The sequence below is a fragment of the Lissotriton vulgaris genome, chromosome 7 (assembly GCF_964263255.1).
Source record: "Lissotriton vulgaris chromosome 7, aLisVul1.2, whole genome shotgun sequence".
Classification (NCBI taxonomy): domain Eukaryota; kingdom Metazoa; phylum Chordata; class Amphibia; order Caudata; family Salamandridae; genus Lissotriton; species Lissotriton vulgaris.
Window position 1 is genome coordinate 1,728,594,376 of NC_141695.1, and position 17,571 is coordinate 1,728,611,946.

General features: G+C 48.9%; 1 protein-coding gene across 1 annotated transcript in view; it reads left to right on the forward strand.

Moving 5' to 3' along the window:
* LOC147706472 (solute carrier family 2, facilitated glucose transporter member 1-like) overlaps positions 1-17,571 on the forward strand; it is a 110,133-nt gene that overhangs the window by 67,087 nt on the left and 25,475 nt on the right. The window contains exons 6-7 of the mRNA XM_086929086.1: positions 306-468; positions 683-870. Coding sequence (XP_086785212.1) covers positions 306-468; positions 683-870 — 351 coding nt within the window. The remainder of the gene's footprint in view (positions 1-305; positions 469-682; positions 871-17,571) is intronic.

Genomic DNA, 17,571 nt, shown 5'->3' on the forward strand with positions numbered 1-17,571 from the left:
AAGACAGACTTAAGACAGATTAAGACAAACTTAAGACAAACTTAAGACAAAATCTTAACTTAAGTCTGGCTTAAGTCTGTCTTAAGTTTGTCTTACGTCTGTCTTAAGTCAAACTTAAGACTAAATCCTAACTTTACTACTACTAAGTGCCTTCTGTGAATACCAAAAGTAGTAAGTTTAGGATTTTGTCTTAAGTTAGTTCTGTGAATCGGGCCCACAGAGACTCACCATTCTTAATTGGTTAGTGAGGATTTGGGATGTTTCCCGAATTCAGTGTTTTTAAAGGCGGTTTATATTTGTTGCAGATCATGAGTCTGGAGAACGTCCTGGGCACTCAACAATGGTGGCCGGTCATGTTGACATTGTCCATGATACCGGCTGTCCTCCAGTTTTTTATTCTCCCCTTCTGTCCAGAGAGCCCCCGCTACTTGCTCATCAACTGCAAGAAGGAGGTCAATGCTGAGAGAGGTGAGAGCACTGCTGTCTGGGTACGTGTCCACCCTGGGGGAGGAGGCATGCCACGTCACCTTTCATGCTTGGCCCTTGTGTGGAGAGATCTCCTGTAGGGACCGAGCATCCTCTCACTCTGGGCGATCGTTCCATCTTTGGCCTCTCTACAGGTGTGCCATTATCATAGACTATCATCCTCCCAGTCACAAACCCATGTTTGTTCCTTTTGCAGTGCTACAAAAGCTGAGGGGCACCCAGGATGTCATTAACGAGATGAAGGAGATGCAAGAGGAAGCTTGCCGTCTCAAGGACCTACCCAAAGTCACTATGTGTCAGCTCTTCCGAGTGCCAAGCTACAGGATACCGATGATCATCTCCCTCATCATCAATGCCAGCTCACAGCTCTCAGGCTACAATGCGGTGAGTGGGGCACCCACAACTATCACAGTCAGATGTTAGGGTAATCCAGGACATTGGAAGGGCTCTCTTCTTCATCAAATACATCAAAAAATTTACCAAAATCATACACACCATTCAAATATAACCAAAAAATCTAGCACCTTATCTCAATCCTGTTTGTCCATTCGTGCTGGGGATGGGATTTCTCTCATGCTTGTAAATTCTGCAATGCCTTGGGATGTTTTGCTTCAAACTCTTGTTAAAGTTGGTCAATTCTGCTCAAAGTCCTACTCCACAAAAGTGGAGAATTCAGTGGGATGAGGGCTTCTAAATGAGGCATTTTGCTCATAAAAGCTTCCTTCAATTCCAGTCCCTACTAGTAGAAGGGGCACAGACACGTCATAGGCAAACCACAATCTTAGGTCACTTTGCTGCCGCTCCTTTGACTTTTGTTGTAATTTAAGTTGGTGGGGTGTCCTGTGTACGTTAACGGAAGGAGATTCAGCATCTTTATTTCACCAGACTTATAAATGGATTCACTTCTTCATAGGGCTTTACATCAGCAATTTCCTGATAGGAGAATTGCTTCTTTGTAATTGATTGCCAGCTCCAATCACTTTAATGTTTTCGGAAAGTTGAGATTTTTTCTCTACCATATTCCCTATAAATATATTTTATTATTTTGTGTAAACTTCCTCTTTATTTTGTATTTCTTGTTTGATTTCTTTTTAATTTAACATTTTGAAGTATTTCCTATGTTTTTAAAATTCTTTGTATGTTTCAGTGCTTAGTGAGTGGCTCCTGGCCTCTCTAGGGCCTTGAGAAAAAGGTCCACCAGGGGAGGTGAGACAATGATTGGACTGCATGTTGTCTATATTCCTCAAACAAATGTACAGTTTAGGTTGGTTCTGAAACTAACAAGCCCAACAGGTTCTCATTCAGAATCATTAAAAATGGAGACTCTCTGAAGAATTGCACCACGGATAGTGCTGGAGGAATTATTTCCATCATCGATTCTCCTGGATGCACATGCCCATGTACCAGTCCGAAGGCCCAATGGTAATTTGTGTCATTGGCAGGGCTTCCTTTCAGATTCACATCAGCCGCATAGGCCCTTACAAAGATAGTGGCTCCTGTGTCAACACATCTTTGTGAGGAGGAGATCCCAGATCTTTCTTTCCTGCATCGGTGACTTGTAAATGCAGCCCCTGTATGTGTAAGTCAGTGCTTAATTTGTAAAACAAAATAAGTTCCAAGGCCCTCGTCAGGAGGCCACTGCAGCTTGCACCAACCATTACCCCTGACAGTGCTGCCAATGACAGTACCAACACAACTACTAACCATAACACTCCTCCCGGTGTGACAATTCAGACTATTCCAGGCCCCAAAGCTATAAGAATGGCTTGGGTGGCAGGTATTTGTTATTTTTAACGTATATTGAATTAATAAACAATTGTTGTTCTGCTCAACTCTAAATAAAGGAAGCAGCAACACCATGTGGCAGACTGTCATAAGTGCTGGTGTTAGCAATTTAAGGCTGGTGCAGAGCACCAGAAAACACTGACTCAAATTACGCACCGGTATCAGCTCTCAAAGAAATGCAGGCTATGGAGGTAGTAAGAGCGGAGATAATGTGTGTCTCCATTTGAGAAGAGGAGCTCTAGAGCCCTGAATGGGCAGGAAAGTAGGGATTCTAGGCTTTAGTATGAGAAGGAAAGTGGAGGTCAACGTGAGCTTTTTAACAGAAATGACGCACAGTGGGGTGGAATACAAAAGAGGTGGCTGAACAGTGAAGTTCAGCAGGATAGAACTCTGAAGGTTAGCACAAGAGACTAGTTAGTTTGCAGAATGGGCGGCTTAAATGAGGCAGAGATTTGTTTTATGGCATGAAGAATGGAGGTGAAGTCAGCGAGACAGAGGAGAAAGAGACATGTTGAGGGAGCTTTTGGAACTAGGATGATTTTGCAAAATCAATTTCCATCCTGAGATCTGCAAGTACAGATGTTTATAGCTCAGTGGTTTTAGTTTTATAATCATCTGCTGAGGAATGAGATATTTCACATCTTCAGTGAGTGAAAGCTGGGAGCAGCTCTTTATTTGTATATGCTGGGGCCCAAAGTGTTGCTCAGAAGTTTGATTTATAAAATTGGGTGTCAGCACAAAACCCAATCTGTTCTGCAATCCTTTCTCCAATATCAATCAATCAATCATTACATTTGTAAAGTGTGCTACATACCCGCGAGGGTCTCAAGGCGCTGGGGGGACGACTACTACTGATCGAAAAGCCAGGTCTTGGGAAGTCTTCTGAAGGCCAGCAGGTCCTGGGTCTGTCGTAGGCTGGTAGGGAGAGTGTTCCAGGTCTTGGCGGAGAGGTAGGAGAAGAATTTGCCGCCGGCGGTGGTTTTCCAGAAGCGTGGAACTGTGGCGAGGGCGAGGTTGGCAGAGCTGAGGCTGCGGGTGGGGGTGTAGAAGCTGAGTCGGTCGTTGAGGTATGCTGGTCCGACGTTGTGTAGGGCTTTGTGTGCGTGGATGTGGAGTTTGAAGGGGATCCTGTTGTTGAAGGGGAGCCAATGCAGGCCTCTCAGGTGGGGTGTGATGTGGCTGCGTCGGGGGACGTCTAGGATCAGTCGCGCCGAGGCGTTCTGGATGCGTTGTTGTTCCTGCATAAAGGGCGTTCCCGTAGTCTAGCCTGCTGGTGACGAGGGCCTGGGTGACGTTTTTTCTCGTGTCGGAGGGGATCCATTTGAAGATCCTGCGAATTATTCGAAGGGTGTTGAAGCAGGAAGCGGAGATGGCGTTGACCTGCTCAGTCATGGAGAGGGCGGAGTCGAGGATGACCCCCAGGTTGCAAGCTTGGTCGGTGGGTTCTGGGGCTGTTCCTAGCGATGTTGGCAACCAGGAGTCATCCCAGGCAGAGGGGGTAAGGCCGAGGATGAGGACCTCCGTTTTGTCTGAATTCAGCTTCAGCCTGCTGTCCTTCATCCATTCGGCGACGGCCTTCATTCCTCTGTGGAGGTTGGCTTTGGCGATGTGGGGGTCTTCGGTGAGGGATATGATCAGCTGGGTGTCGTCGGCATAGGATATGATGTTGAGGTTGTGTTGTCGTGCGACGTGGGCGAGTGGTGTTATGTAGATATTGAACAGCGTTGGGCTGAGGGATGATCCCTGTGGAACGCCGCAGATGATCTCGTGGTCTTGGAGCGGAAGAGTGGGAGGCGGACACTCTGGGTTCTGCCGGAGAGGAAGGATGTGGTCCAGGCCAGGGCCTTCTCTTGGATTCCGGCGTCATGGAGTCGTGCTGTTAGGGTGCGGTGGCAGACCGCGTCGAAGGCTGCAGATAGGTCCAGCAGGATAAGGGCGACCGTTTCTGTTTTGTCCATAAGTATCCTGAGGTCGTCGGTGGCGGCGATGAGGGCGGTCTCGGTGCTGTGGTTGCTGCAGAAGCCGGACTGGGATGGGTCTAGGATGTTGTTGTCTTTGAGGTAGTGGGTCAGCTGTCTGTTGACGATCTTCTCTGTGACTTTCGCCGGGAAAGGGAGCAGGGAGATGGGCCGGAGGTTCTTGAGGTCGTTGGGATCCGCTTTGGGTTTTTTCAGTAGGGCGCTGATCTCGGCGTGTATCCAGCTCTCTTGGAAGGTTGCTGTCTCGAAAGAGATGTTGATTGTTTTCCGGAGATGGGGTGTGATGGATGTGCTGGCTTTGTTGAAAACGTGGTGAGGGCATGGGTCAGATGGGGATCCGGAGTAGATAAAGTTCATGGTCTTGATGGTGTCTTCGTCGCTGACTTTAGACCAGGCGGTAAGGCGACTGGTGCGGGTGGTGGTCATGGGGGTGGTGGTCTCGGTGGTGGATGTGGGGGTGGCGGTGTTGAAGCTGTTGTGGATGGCGTGATCTTGCGATGAAAGAAGGTGACCAGTGAGTTACACAGGTCTTGTGATGGTGGAATGTCGTTGGTGATGGAGCTGGGGTTGGAGAGTTCTTTCACGATGTTGAAGAGCTTTTTGCTGTTGTGTGCGTTGTTGTCTAGGCGGTCCTCTTGGCGGTCCTGATGAGTTGGTGGTGTCTGCGGGTGGCGATCGTGTGGGCTGTGTAGCGGTCTGGTGTTCGGTAGCGGAGCCAGCTCTTCTCCAGCTTACAACAGGTGCGCTTGGAGTTCCGGAGGTCTTCGGTGAACCATGCGGCTTTCTTGTTGATGTGATTGGTGGCGGAGGTCTTGAGTGGGGCGAGGGTGTCGGCGCAGTCGTTGATCCACTGTTTGAGGTTGATGGTGGCGGTGTCGGGGTCGGTGGGGTCGGCGGGTGGTCCCAGGGCGAGGGTGGTGGTCAGTTGATCCTCGGTGACCTTGCCCCAGCAGCGGTGTGGCCTCTGTTGGGTGCAGTGGTGTGTGGTGGGTTTCCTGAAGGTGAAGTGGACGCATCTGTGGTCTTTCCATTGGGGTTCGGTGGTGTGGTTGAAGGAGACGTGGGGACTTGCGGAGAAGATGGGGTCCAGTGTGTGACCGGCAGCGTGGGTGGGTGTCGTCACGAGCTGTTTGAGTCCGAGGTTGGCGAGGTTGTCGATCAGGGCGGTGGAGTTGGCGTTGTTGTTGTCCTCGAGGTGGAAGTTCAAGTCCCCGAGGAGGATGTAGTCCGTGGAGGCGAAGGCGTGGGTGCTGATGAGGTCAGCGACAGAGTCCGGGTGGTCTGTAGATGAGTGTTCCCCTAAGGGTGGTGTTGGGGTCGGTGTGGATCTGGAAGTGCATGTGCTCGGCGGTGGTGAGGGTGTCGTCGGTGTTGGTCGAGACTCTGAGGGTGTGCTTGTGGATGATGGCAATTCCCCCTCCCACTCCGTTGGTGCGATCTCAGTGGGAGATCTTGTAGCCTTCTAGGATGGCTATGGCGATGTATGGTGCTGAGGAGGCATTCAGCCAGGTTTCTTTCAGGAAGGCGACTTCGGGGGTGGTTGAGTCTAGGCGGTCCCAGAGTTCGATGGCGTGCTTGAGAGTGGAGCGGGTGTTGAGGAGGGTGCAGCGGAGGTGGTTGGGTTCTCTGGTTGATGGTTTGGCGGGCCGGATGCTGATGAAGCCGCAGTTCCGGCAGGTGAAGGGCCCTTGGGTTCGCTTTGGGGTGGCCCGATAGCAGGAGTGATCTCGTCCGGGGTTGAGTGCGTGGAGGGTGCTGGAGTCGTAGTGCAGTCTGGTGTTGTGGCGGCTACTGGGTCCAGGTGTTCTGGCGCTAAGTGTGGTCCAGGTGCGGACGGGTGCAGACGGGCTTTGCTTTGGCGCACCTTCGGCGCGCCAGCGCCGCACCTGCTGCGCGGCCTCCATATGAGGGGTTATGGGAGGGAGGAGCAGCTGGGAGGCGGGAGCGGGGTGGCGAATGGTGCACCAGGAGGTGGGGCCGCAGGGAGGCAGCAGCTGGAAGCGCGATGGGAGGGGAGCGGGTGGGGGGTAGGGGGGAGGGCACAGGCAACAGGAAAGAAGTACAGTAGTGGGCAGAATCAGTGGCAGTGGCAAAAAGAAAGAAAAATAGTTGGCACAAAAAAGGAAGGAGAAAGCAGTCAGAGGCCGAAGAGAGAAGGATGGCAGCAATCAGGGGCAGCCAGGCGAGGACACAGCGGGCAGCGGGACAGCGGCACAGGGGGACCGTGTGGCAGCTGAGGGGGCCAACCTACCAGGTGACAGGGTCAAAGGTCGCTCCCTTCACCACCGTGCGGCCTCCATATGAGGGGTTATGGGAGGGTGGAGCAGCTAGGAGGCGGGGTGGCAAATGGGGCACCAGGGGGCGGAGCCGCAGGGAAGCAGTGGCGGGAAGCGCAATGGGAGGGGAGGGGGTGGGGGGCAGGGGGGGAGGGCACAGGCGACAGGAAAGAAGTGCAGTAGTGGGCAGAACCAGTGGCAGTAGCAAAAAGAAAGAAAAATAGTTGGCACAAAAAAGGAAGGAGAAAGCAGTCAGAGGCCGAGGAGAGAAGGATGGCAGCAATCGGGGGCAGCCAGGCGAGGACGCAGCGGGACAGTGGCACAGGGGGACCGTGTGGCTGCTGAGGGGGGGCGACCTACCTGGTGACAGGGTCAAAGGTCGCTCTCAAGAGGTGTGGTGACCCTGGTGAAGAGGTTAACCACTAACTTTGTGGGTTTATCTTGCTCCGGAGTTGCATCTGTGGTTCGGCTTGTGGTTCTTGCCACTGAACACGTTTGTTGGCCCCTCTTCTTTTTCCTCCGCACCTGCCACAGCCTCTGCTTAAAGGAGGGTGAGGGAAATTATGAGGGAAGAGTGAGTGTGGTGTGTGTGGTGGCATTTGAATCAGAGGTTTGCACAGTGGCTGGTGTCCTGGGTATGGCCCTTTAGGGTATCCATTAATGGGTGGAGGTGGTATACCACTGCTGCTATTATGACCTTCCCAGCTATATCCACTGAAGGAACCGCTGAAGGAATTCTGTTTGCGTCTATGAGATGTAGACCAATCATCTAAAGAGGTTTCCCCACTTGCGGCCGGATAATCTTATTTGATGTAAGGGCATGCTTTTTCCTTTTCAGATTTTGTTTTTCGCTGTCGAATGTTGTGGTTTCCAAATACCATGGCTGCTCAGTCTGAATTTCACCTATGACTCTTTAATCAGCTGCCAGACTTTCCCTCTTCCAAGTTCCCGCTTTCTCCCTTTGCCCGTTTTTCTCTTCTTCCTTCTTTCCTTTTTTGCTTTTTTCTCTCTTTTGCCCTGGATCAAAGTCTGATGAAGAAAAATAAGTGCCAGTCCCCAAAAATGAGTGACGATGGCCACCACTGGCAATTTCCGGCTCAAACTAAGTACTGGCTGGTAGTGCGGTAAACATCCTATACGACGAATGCGGTGCAGCGCATGCCATTACCGCACACCTTTTACTACGCAAAATCTTTTACAATGCAGGGCTTTACACTACAAACCATTACAACACATTCCCCAAAGCAATGCCCCGCTGAGTTAGATTAGTAAATTGCGTTGTAATGGGGAATGCATTGTAATGGATTGCGCTGTAAAGCTCTGCGTTGTAAAAGATTTTGCGGAGTAAAAAATGTGGAATGTTGTAAACACGTGTGGAATAAAGTGTCCTATTCGGTTGTGCTGTGAGGCTAAGGCGCATCTTTCCAAGGGTGAACATGCAAGGTGAGGGAAAGTGTGAGTCAAATGCTGAGTACAAGTTGTCATAAAACTGAAGGGGTTTATGGGGCCCTCTGGAAATGATGTCATAATACATCTCAAAATACCAGCTAACATCATCAAATAAGGCGACACTCTGGAAGGCTTGTTATTGGTGTTTGCTAGAGAGATGGGGCTGCGCAACGAGAACTGTTCTCTTCTATGAAGTGGATGGCCCCTTTAAGATCTAGGTAGATATAATCCAGATTTGTAGTAAGTGGGTCAGGTGAGTGCTTGTGAACGGTAATAGTGGCCTTAAAACGTATGTTGGGAATGTAAATTGATACTTGTATAGCGCACTACTCACCCGCAAGGGTCTCAAGGCGCTTGTACGAATACCGCTGTGGAACCCATCCTGGCTTTCCCTGTGAGGCGTCCACTCCTGGGCACCCCCAAGGTGGAGACCAGGCATCCTTAGCGTTGTGGGGGCCGTTGTGGAGATTAAGCAAGCTATTGCCCAGAGTTGCAGAGTGGGACTCCATGATTGGAATAGGCACTGAGGCGAGAATTATCAGGTCCGTGGAATTTTGAGCCCAAGACCCGCCGAGGCGGGGAATCGAACCCTGGTCCCGGGCCAGACCTCTGCATCAGGGTCTGCCGCTCTAACCATTGAGCCACACTTCTCCACAGTGGAAGTGTCAATTCTGAAATGTATCAAGGGATGCTCAGATGAGGAGGATTCAGTGGTAGAGGGGAGTAAGAAAGAGTGTTGTGCAAGAGGAGGGTGTCAAGGGGGTTGCGTGAGCTTGGAGTATTTTGATGGTTGTTGGTCAGCCAGAGTTGTCCTAGTGACAGCTGTTTGTGATTGCTCAGGTGCAGGTTCAAGTCATGAAGGAAGATGAAGGACAAAGAGGGCAGTGTACAGAATAGCATTAGGGTCCACATAGAAGGATCCTACAGTGTTAAGGAGAAGAAGGGCATCCTGATTTGTTGATGGAATAGGGTAACCATAGTGACCAAGATGTGTTTAGGAGAGGAACAAGAGAAGTCACGTGGTGTCGGTGATAGTGTCATGTGTAGGACCAGGTGAAAATGTATTTCTGTTTGGGAAATTTACGAAATTTGTGAATTTTGCATCACACAAACTTTGTTAAATGTGCTAGTTCTGCTGTGTATAAAATTTGCAAAATTCTGACATCAGCAAAATTTCACATTCCATATCGCTTTACTTGTGTGACTGGATCGGGCAGAAAATGTTCCTCGAGACATTCTGCGAGTATCTCACATGACTCTTTGATGCAAGGTGTCCCATTGCATGAAAGTTGCATGGTAGATACCAGCACATTTCACAACATTGTGTAACAGCACATCATTTTTGAGAATTTTTTTGAAAAACGGTTGCATGATTTCTAACAAATATGTTTGAGAGGAAGCCAATTCCTATCACTATATTGGAGTTGTGGCGGGATAGGAAAATGTGGCTTCCTTGACTGGGAGACCAGCTAGTGTGGCATCGAGATTACTTAATATGTCCTTGCTTGTTTTGAAGAAGAGAGTTGTAAAGTGGTAGACTGTCTTTGGTGGTTCGGTAGACTAAAGCCTCCACTGCAGGGATCTGTACATCACATAATTGCCAATGGTTGCAATACCAATGGCTCCACTCAGCCTTTCAACCTACTGAGGTGAAAAGAAATTAGTGCTATTTAGTTGAATAACAATCAACATCTGTTAACTGGCAATAGCACCAAGGTCAACCTGGGTTCTACAGAAATACCTGCTATGTTCTATAGTAGGAGTCAGAGTGAACAGTTATGACTTGTTATAGGTGGATCATGGATATCATGGGAGAGGTTTAAGACCAGCATCTTTAACCCATTTACTGCGGCGCACATTCCGCCGCGGTGCGGGCATTCTACTGAGTGGGTGGGGCTTCATCGGCCAACGGTCTTGCGCAGCACCCAGCAGGTAGTGCTCGTGTCTGCTGTTTGCCGACGCGAGCACGGAAGGGGTTAAAATTGAGTACTCTGTTTTTAGTCAAAGAGGAAAGGCAACAAATCCTAGGTAACACCGTTTTAGGGTGCCGGTGAAAGGATCAATAGTAAGAGAACGCCGATGGCATGGTGCGCTGGTGGGCAGTGTGAGTCTGCACTCATGGACTTAACACAAAAGAGTGACAACAGGAGACAGTTGAGGGAGGCTCCCTTCCACCAATTAAATGTATAGGTTGGATGCCAATCTCTGGGACAAAAGCGCCAGCCATCAAGCGTTCAGTAGGACATATGTCTAAAGGTTAATGCAAGTGAACTCATCAACGGCAACAGTAGGCAAAAGAATGGCCCATACATTAGGCTGAAGCGGTACCAGCCACTCAAGTTTACAGTAGGTAGTGCTTTCAGGGTGCAGCAACACCAGCCATTCAAGAGAAGTTAGACATGAGAGCAACAAACACTAAACAGTACTAGAAGGCAATCGCAGGGTGCTATCGTTACAGAGAAGGAGTATTCAGAATACTGTCAGGCACTAGTCTCCAGGTACAGAATGACAACCACTCAACAGTATGTGAGGCACTATTGTTAGGGTGTTGGGGCACCAATAACCTAGGGTGCAACAATGTTCAGATCTTATGATGTGAGACTCCAAACATTCAAGAGTATAGTAAGGAACCTTTTTCAAGTATGAGACCACTACAACTAACAAGTACTGTAATTACTAATTTAAGGCTTAAAGACAACCAACTACTCTAGAGTATTAATCTCAGGACACAGGTTCACAAGTCATTCAACTGTACAGTAAGGTACAGGTCACAGGAAGTGTCAGGGCCCGATCGAGGGGAGGCAAAGGACAGACAGGGGCCACTAGCCACAACCTTGGTGGATGAGGTTGATTGCCACTGGTGTGCATGGGTCTGTCTGGCTATGGTTTTGCAAATTAGGCCAAGTACACCAATTCCTCAAGTGACCCTCGGTGTAGTGAGGGCAAGCAGTCAAAGACTTCTCAGGGAGGTAGGGTGGCAAGCAAGAGTCCAAAAATCAACAGTCGACCAACACACACTAGAACGTTAATGCCAAACCCAGCACTTGTCCATCTAGAAATTATTTTAAATATCACAGCGATATGAAATTCTACACAGTTAGATAGGTATCAGATTCAAGGCCCTCACCCTTGGGATTATACTGAAATGGTATACCCACACCAGTGCCCTCTTTTTCACTTAGGGGAACTACTATTGCGAGAAGACAGCCAGTACCTGTACGACATTGTGGCCAATCTGCCGCTTGGCTTCGAAATTTACAATTCCTTCCAGCCACCTCATTATGTGTGGTTACGCCTTTTAAAACCCGTACCCAACTTATACGTTCTGCATTAAACAGTGCACCTACTCGCAATTTTCTCCAGGTAACTTGCAGCAGGTCAAACCTGCCAAAATCTACTCAACGAAAACTGCTTGGTAAATACCAGGACATGCTGATTTAACTGCAGCAATCACCAAAATCTACATGTTACACCTTATTTTCAAGGCAAGACTCCAATGGGCGATAATCATCACGCCCATAAACAGCTCGGTGTCAGATTTTATTGGTGTGATACAGCGGTGGTTCCTCCGTATGAGCAGAAGAGTGCCCCCCCCCCCCCCCCACACTGCGGTCCAGAAAGCTGGAAAAATAACATGGTAATAAAAGGATTTTACCATTTTATTTTTCTAGCTGTCTGCCGAATGGAGAGGGCAGGGCAGGACCAGTGCATCATTGCTTCTGATTGGGAGCAGTGACCAGTGGCCCCCTCAGTATGAATTGCACATGTCCGTTTGGCCGGCTACCTTGCTAGGGACGTGCGCAATTCAAGCTCGCCAACCCAGCTGTCTTAGACAGCTGGGTAGGAGACCAGGCACATGGCTCCAGCGCCTTTCAGAGTGCTGAGGTAGCCTACTCCAGACAATCCAGATGTGTCACTCATGCTGTATGAGAGCATTATCTGGATTGGGTAAGGTAGTTAGTTGTAGTGTTGTCCCCTACTCACTGTGCTTCAGTCACATGTGTTGCTCTTCTCTTCCTGTTTCCACAGTATTCTGATGTGCCATGTTCTTGAATGTAAACAAAGTAGTTATATAACAAATGTACAGCTGATCAAATAAGATGGAATGCATATATTTATATATATATTATTTACTGGCGGTTGCCAGTAGATAGTTATAGTTAGGACCGATTTTCTATAGGAAAATCGCAACATTCTATTCCCATTAACTTTAGCACCGATTGACGAATCGTCGCGAAATTTACAAAACTCGTGAGGCGCTCCGGTCCGCTCCTATCTGGAAAGTTTTGGGGTGATTCGTCAAGCGGGGGCGAGAAAAAAGGGGGGTTCCAAAACGTGTTTTCCCCATGCAATTTCTTTAGACACCGCTACAACCCGAACTGCTGAACGGAATTACACCAAATTTGGCAAAAAGGTAGCCCTTGGTTCAGAAAGATCCCTTTTTTTGTTAAATGGTGTAAATCCGTTCAGTAGTTGCTGAGAAAATCAAAATTAAAAAAGTTTTGATAACCATGGCCGCGCAGGATCCGCGGACCCTCCCGATCACGAGCTTTATGCTATTTGGCTGTAAAGACTTCAAACCAGGAAGTGTTGGCAGCCATCTTGTACCTCGGTAGAACCGAGGCACAAGAAATCTGTAAAACTAAGACGCAAAACACAAAAAGGGGGCAGGGTAGAATCACCCTGACCCCCTAGGCCTGCTTAGGGGGTCCCGAAAGACACCCAGTGCCAAAAACATTTACTTTTTTTTTTTAAATCAGCGAAATGCGCGACGGATCCGTGGATCTGGCCGCGAGAAAAAAAAAAACGAGGCGCGGACTCCCACGCTTCGTTATCCTTTAGCCCCCGGGTGGGCCAGGTCCCGGGGGCAGAGCAATAAAAAGTTTGTGGGGGGGCCCCAATCCCCCCCACACTGCTCCGGGGACCGCCACCTCCCCGAGGCTTGGTTAATGAGTTGCTCCATAAAATGTCTAAAGAGTTAGTTGGTGTTTTGAAGTTGGCCGAGTCGCGAATAAAGCGAATATTTAGTAGTTCATTTAAAGATATGTGTTGCATTTTGCAAGTAACCGACGACATGCCGCTATTGGTAAAACGAGGTGGAGTAACCTAAATTAGTGGGTGTTTGGCTTCAGCGCGTGCGCAAACTGTGCATTAAACGCTGCTTAGTCTTCAGCACCCCAGTCTGGCCACTGGGAGTGGCTGTCGAAATCGGTAAAAGGTACTGGTTACCATACGGCACAACTTTTCTTTTTTAATTCAATTTTAATTTGCGCACTTTATATCCCCCTACTTCAACCCAAGAGCGTCTTTGTTCTCATCTATTTTGAAATGCTTTATGTGGAGGGGAAATAATTCCTGATCGTTTAGTCTCCAGTTTGCGACATTTTGAGGGTTAAAATACATCAGACACGGGATGAAGCACCGACGGTTCGACCAAGAAAGGAACTGCGGTAAATCCATCCTGGATATGCGGTGTGTTCACAAGCTGCCGCTGCACCGGTGACGCGCAGGGCCGGGCTGCATTCAGCTGAAGGCCCCGTGCCACATAGACCAGCTGTGAGGCTGAGTGCTTTGGGGTCCGCGCCCCACCTACGGGGCGCGGACCCGCCAGCGCAGAGCCCCCGCCGGGGCGCGGACCTGCCAGGCAGAGCCCCCGCACCCCACAGGCCTGCCCGGGAAGGCACCTGCATCTCAGAGAGCTGCTCGTGGGCAGAACCCGTGCCCTGGGGAGCTGTTTTCGGGTGGTGGGCACCGCCCTGCAGTCATTTGTGGGGACCGTAGTTTATTCAGTCTTTGTGCCCCGCACTTCAAGTAACTGTAGTCGTAACAAATGAAGTGCTGGCCATGCTGTGCAGAGCTGGGAAAGGAAACAAGGGAACCCTACTCACTTGGAGCCCGGGTGTAATTTATTAAAGGAAACAATGGCTCCTGTGGATAGATAAGAACTTATTGTAATATATATCCTGCCCAATGGCAATGTGGGTGATTTACAAAGGATGTCAAACAGGGAGGCTCAACAAATTACACAGATCATCAGCAATATTATGTACAAACATATAATCACACAGGTAATAGTGTGTCCCAAGTGAATATGATCAAAAAAGAACCTAAACTACTAAAGTGTCACATAATATTGTATGGAAAACAAGGTTTCAGGTTTGTATTCCATTTGTAAGAGACGACCCAGTAATGTACAGGCAATCAAGAATGCAACAGTTGAACAGTATAAACCACTGCTGTACAAAGTCTGTCTCCTTTAGTGCTGATGATCTGTGTAATTTGTTGATACATACTTATATAAACTTTATGAATTCTAACTGTATATGCGTAGCCTCCCTGTTTTACATCCTTTGTAATTCACCCACATTGCCAGTGTTGCAGGATATATATCACAATAAGTTCCATGCTGTGCAGAGCGGCCCACGGTAAAGCCGAGGCCCCGGCCCTCGCCGAGCAGCCCTCATGCAAACCAATAAAGGCGCAGAATCGGTGCTGGGCAGAGCCCCCAAGAGGTGGAGAGCTGTCCCCTACAGAACCCAAAGACCTGCCCTGGACAGAGTCTCCTGGCATCACAGAACTGCCCCGTAAAGGTACCAGCAGGCACAGAGCTGGCCAAAGAGAGACCTCGGGCATCACAGAACTGCCCAACGCAGATCCATGCAGAACCAGAATAGCCCCCTGCAGGTCCCTGCAGCCACAGAGTTCTTCCCCACAGGGCCCCTAGGCCTTACACATCTGCCCCATGCAGACCCCTAGAGGCGCAGAGCTACCCCTGGAAGTCTGCACTGCAGATGCCTGCATGCACAGAGCTGTCCACGGGGCGGCGCCCCGTGGCTCCCAGTGCTGCCCCAGGCAGGAGGTCTGGGGTGGAAAATCCAGCTCAGCGGCCTTCAGTCCGGTGGACGTTACTCCTCGGCTGACGCTGCCAGCGCCCGCCAGCCCCTCGCTGGAGCCGGGAAGGAAGGATTAGCGCTCCACGCACACGGAGGCTAACAGGCCCGCACGACCCACGCGCATTCCAGTGCGGTTAGCACGGACTCGCGCACGCTCGTTTCATGGCCGTGCTGTGGAGTGAAAAGGAAAAGTGGACAATTATAGAGAAAAAAATCAACTTTACTCCACGAATCTGCACGTACGCACCAACCAATGACATGTCACGAAAACTCATATTTTTTGGGCAATGCATTCAATAAATGTTTGATATTATTATTAAAGACGCATTATATAAAACACATAACGGGTAACTTGTTCTGTAAAAACATTTTTGGGTTATTTGGTGTAATAAACCAGCAGCCTGAGGGGCAGTGGAGAAAAAAATCACCAGGGCAGTGAGATGGCACTATAAAATCATACTACTTTTATAAATATTACGGGGCAGATTTACAACCCTCTTGCACCACGTTTGCGTAATTTTTAACATGGAAAAAATGACGCAAAAATGGCGCAAGTTGCTTGTAAATCTGCCCCGTCATAAGGGCCTTTTGGAACCGAAAATATATATTGAGAAACAGTGACGTGCAATGCAGCAGCTTATAGTAATAATTGTCTAATGCAATGAATAGGTGTGTTGTAACTGGTATTAGTATCTCCATTGTTTTGAAAATGTTAGTTTCTATTTTTGAGTGAGTGTATCAAATGTTACATTAGGTCAAGAGGAATTTGAATTTGAATTTAAAGGTATTTGTATAGCGCGCGTTTACCGGGCGGTTTCATGGCGCTGTGGGGTAGCTCAATTCAAATTAAAGACTCCAGACTGGCTCAGGTTGAGAATGCTTGTGAGAATAAGAAAGTTTTAAGTTTCCCTCGGAATTCCATGTAGGATACTGAAGTACGGATAGAGAGGGGTAGGGAGTTCCAAAAGGACGGGGCGAGGACAGCAAACTTGCATCCTCCCGACCTCTTCCTCCTAAAGCGAGGAACCACCAGAAGAGAGAGGGCGGAGGATCGCAATTGTCTGCTTGGAGTGTAAGGGTGAATATGAGAAATCATAAAAGCTGGGGCTGTCCCAGCCAAGGCCTGAAAGGCGAGGCAGCCAAGTTTAAACAAAGCTCTCTCTTTGATTGGGAGCCAGTGGAGAGAGCGAAGAACGGGGGTGATGTTATGAGATCTAGGTAAACTGAAGACCAGGCGAGCAGCTTGGTTTTGCACCAGTTGGAGTCGGCGCAAAGCGTAGTTGGGAATGCCATTATATAATGCATTGCCATAATCTAATCGTGAAAGGACCATCGCCATTAGGATAAGTTTGAGGGCAGATACTGAAAAGAAACGTGAGATTTTACAAATGGTGCGCAAAACAAAAAAACAGGCCGAAACCACCGTGCTCACGTGTGAGTGAAGAGTAAGATGTTGATTCAAATTAATCCCCAAAGTTTTAACAGAGAAAGAAGGGAGAGAGGGGGAACCAAGCAGAGAAGGCCAGAAGGCAGAAGACCAAGGGTTGAGTTTACCACCAGTCAGGACAAGCTCGGTCTTGTCAGGGTTAAGTTTTAGATGATTGGTGTTCATCCAATCCCTGATGAATACCATCACTGACTGGAAGTTGGAAATAGAAAGAGAGGAATCAGATAAATAAAAAATAAGCTGGAGGTCATCAGCGTAATTAAACACTGTGACCTCCATCTGCTGTAACGCAAAAATAAGAGGAAAGATGTAAAGATTAAAAAGAAGGGGGGAGAGAGAAGAGCCCTGAGGGACACCACATTGTACCTTGTGAGCAGTAGAAGAAAAATCCGCCAGGTGAACAGCTTGGGTACGGTCGTTGAGAAACGATCTGACCCAAGACAGGGCGGAGCCCCCGACGCCTGCCGCCTCGACACGGGAAAGAAGGATGGTGTGATCAACCGTGTCGAAGGCGGCAGAAAGATCGAGGAGAACCAGCGCCTGTGGGAGATTGGAGTCCAGACCCTCTCTAAGTGTATCCATAACGGATACCACCACCTTCTCGGTAGAATGCAGGGGGCGGAAACCAGCTTGAGAGGGGGCTAGGAACTTGCTAGTCTCAACAAAGGCACTGAAGATTTTAGTGACGTGCTGCTCGAGAACCTTCGCCAAGTAAGGGAGGAGGGAAATAGGGCGATAATTAGATAATACTGTGGAATCTGCCCCAGGCTTTTTCAAAATAGGGACGATCGTAGCTGACTTGTGCAAAGTGGGAACGATTCCCCTTCTTAAGGAGTCATTAAGAAAGGTCAGGGGGGGAAGGGGGCAAGTTTGAAAAATCTTACACATGATGTGGGCAGGGCAGACGTCCATCGGGGATCCAGATTTTACAGTGGGGAGAATAGAGAGGAGGGTCTCTTCAGATAGCAGTGTGAATTGATCAAGGTGACAAGTATTGGGCGGTGGAATGATGTCAACAAAAGCAGGGGAAGGAGGTGAAATATTGGATTTGATATCTGCAATTTTACTTATAAAGAAATCATTAAGGGAATCGCATAAAGGTTGAGAAGGGACTGGTTTAGCTGAAGTCCTGTCTGAGGTTGCCAGTTCAAACACGGTAGCGAAGATTTCCCTCGATTGGTTCTCTGCCTGAAGGATCTTATCGGAGAAGTAGGAGGTCTTGGCCTTGAGGATAGCCCTCTTGTACTCCGCCTGGA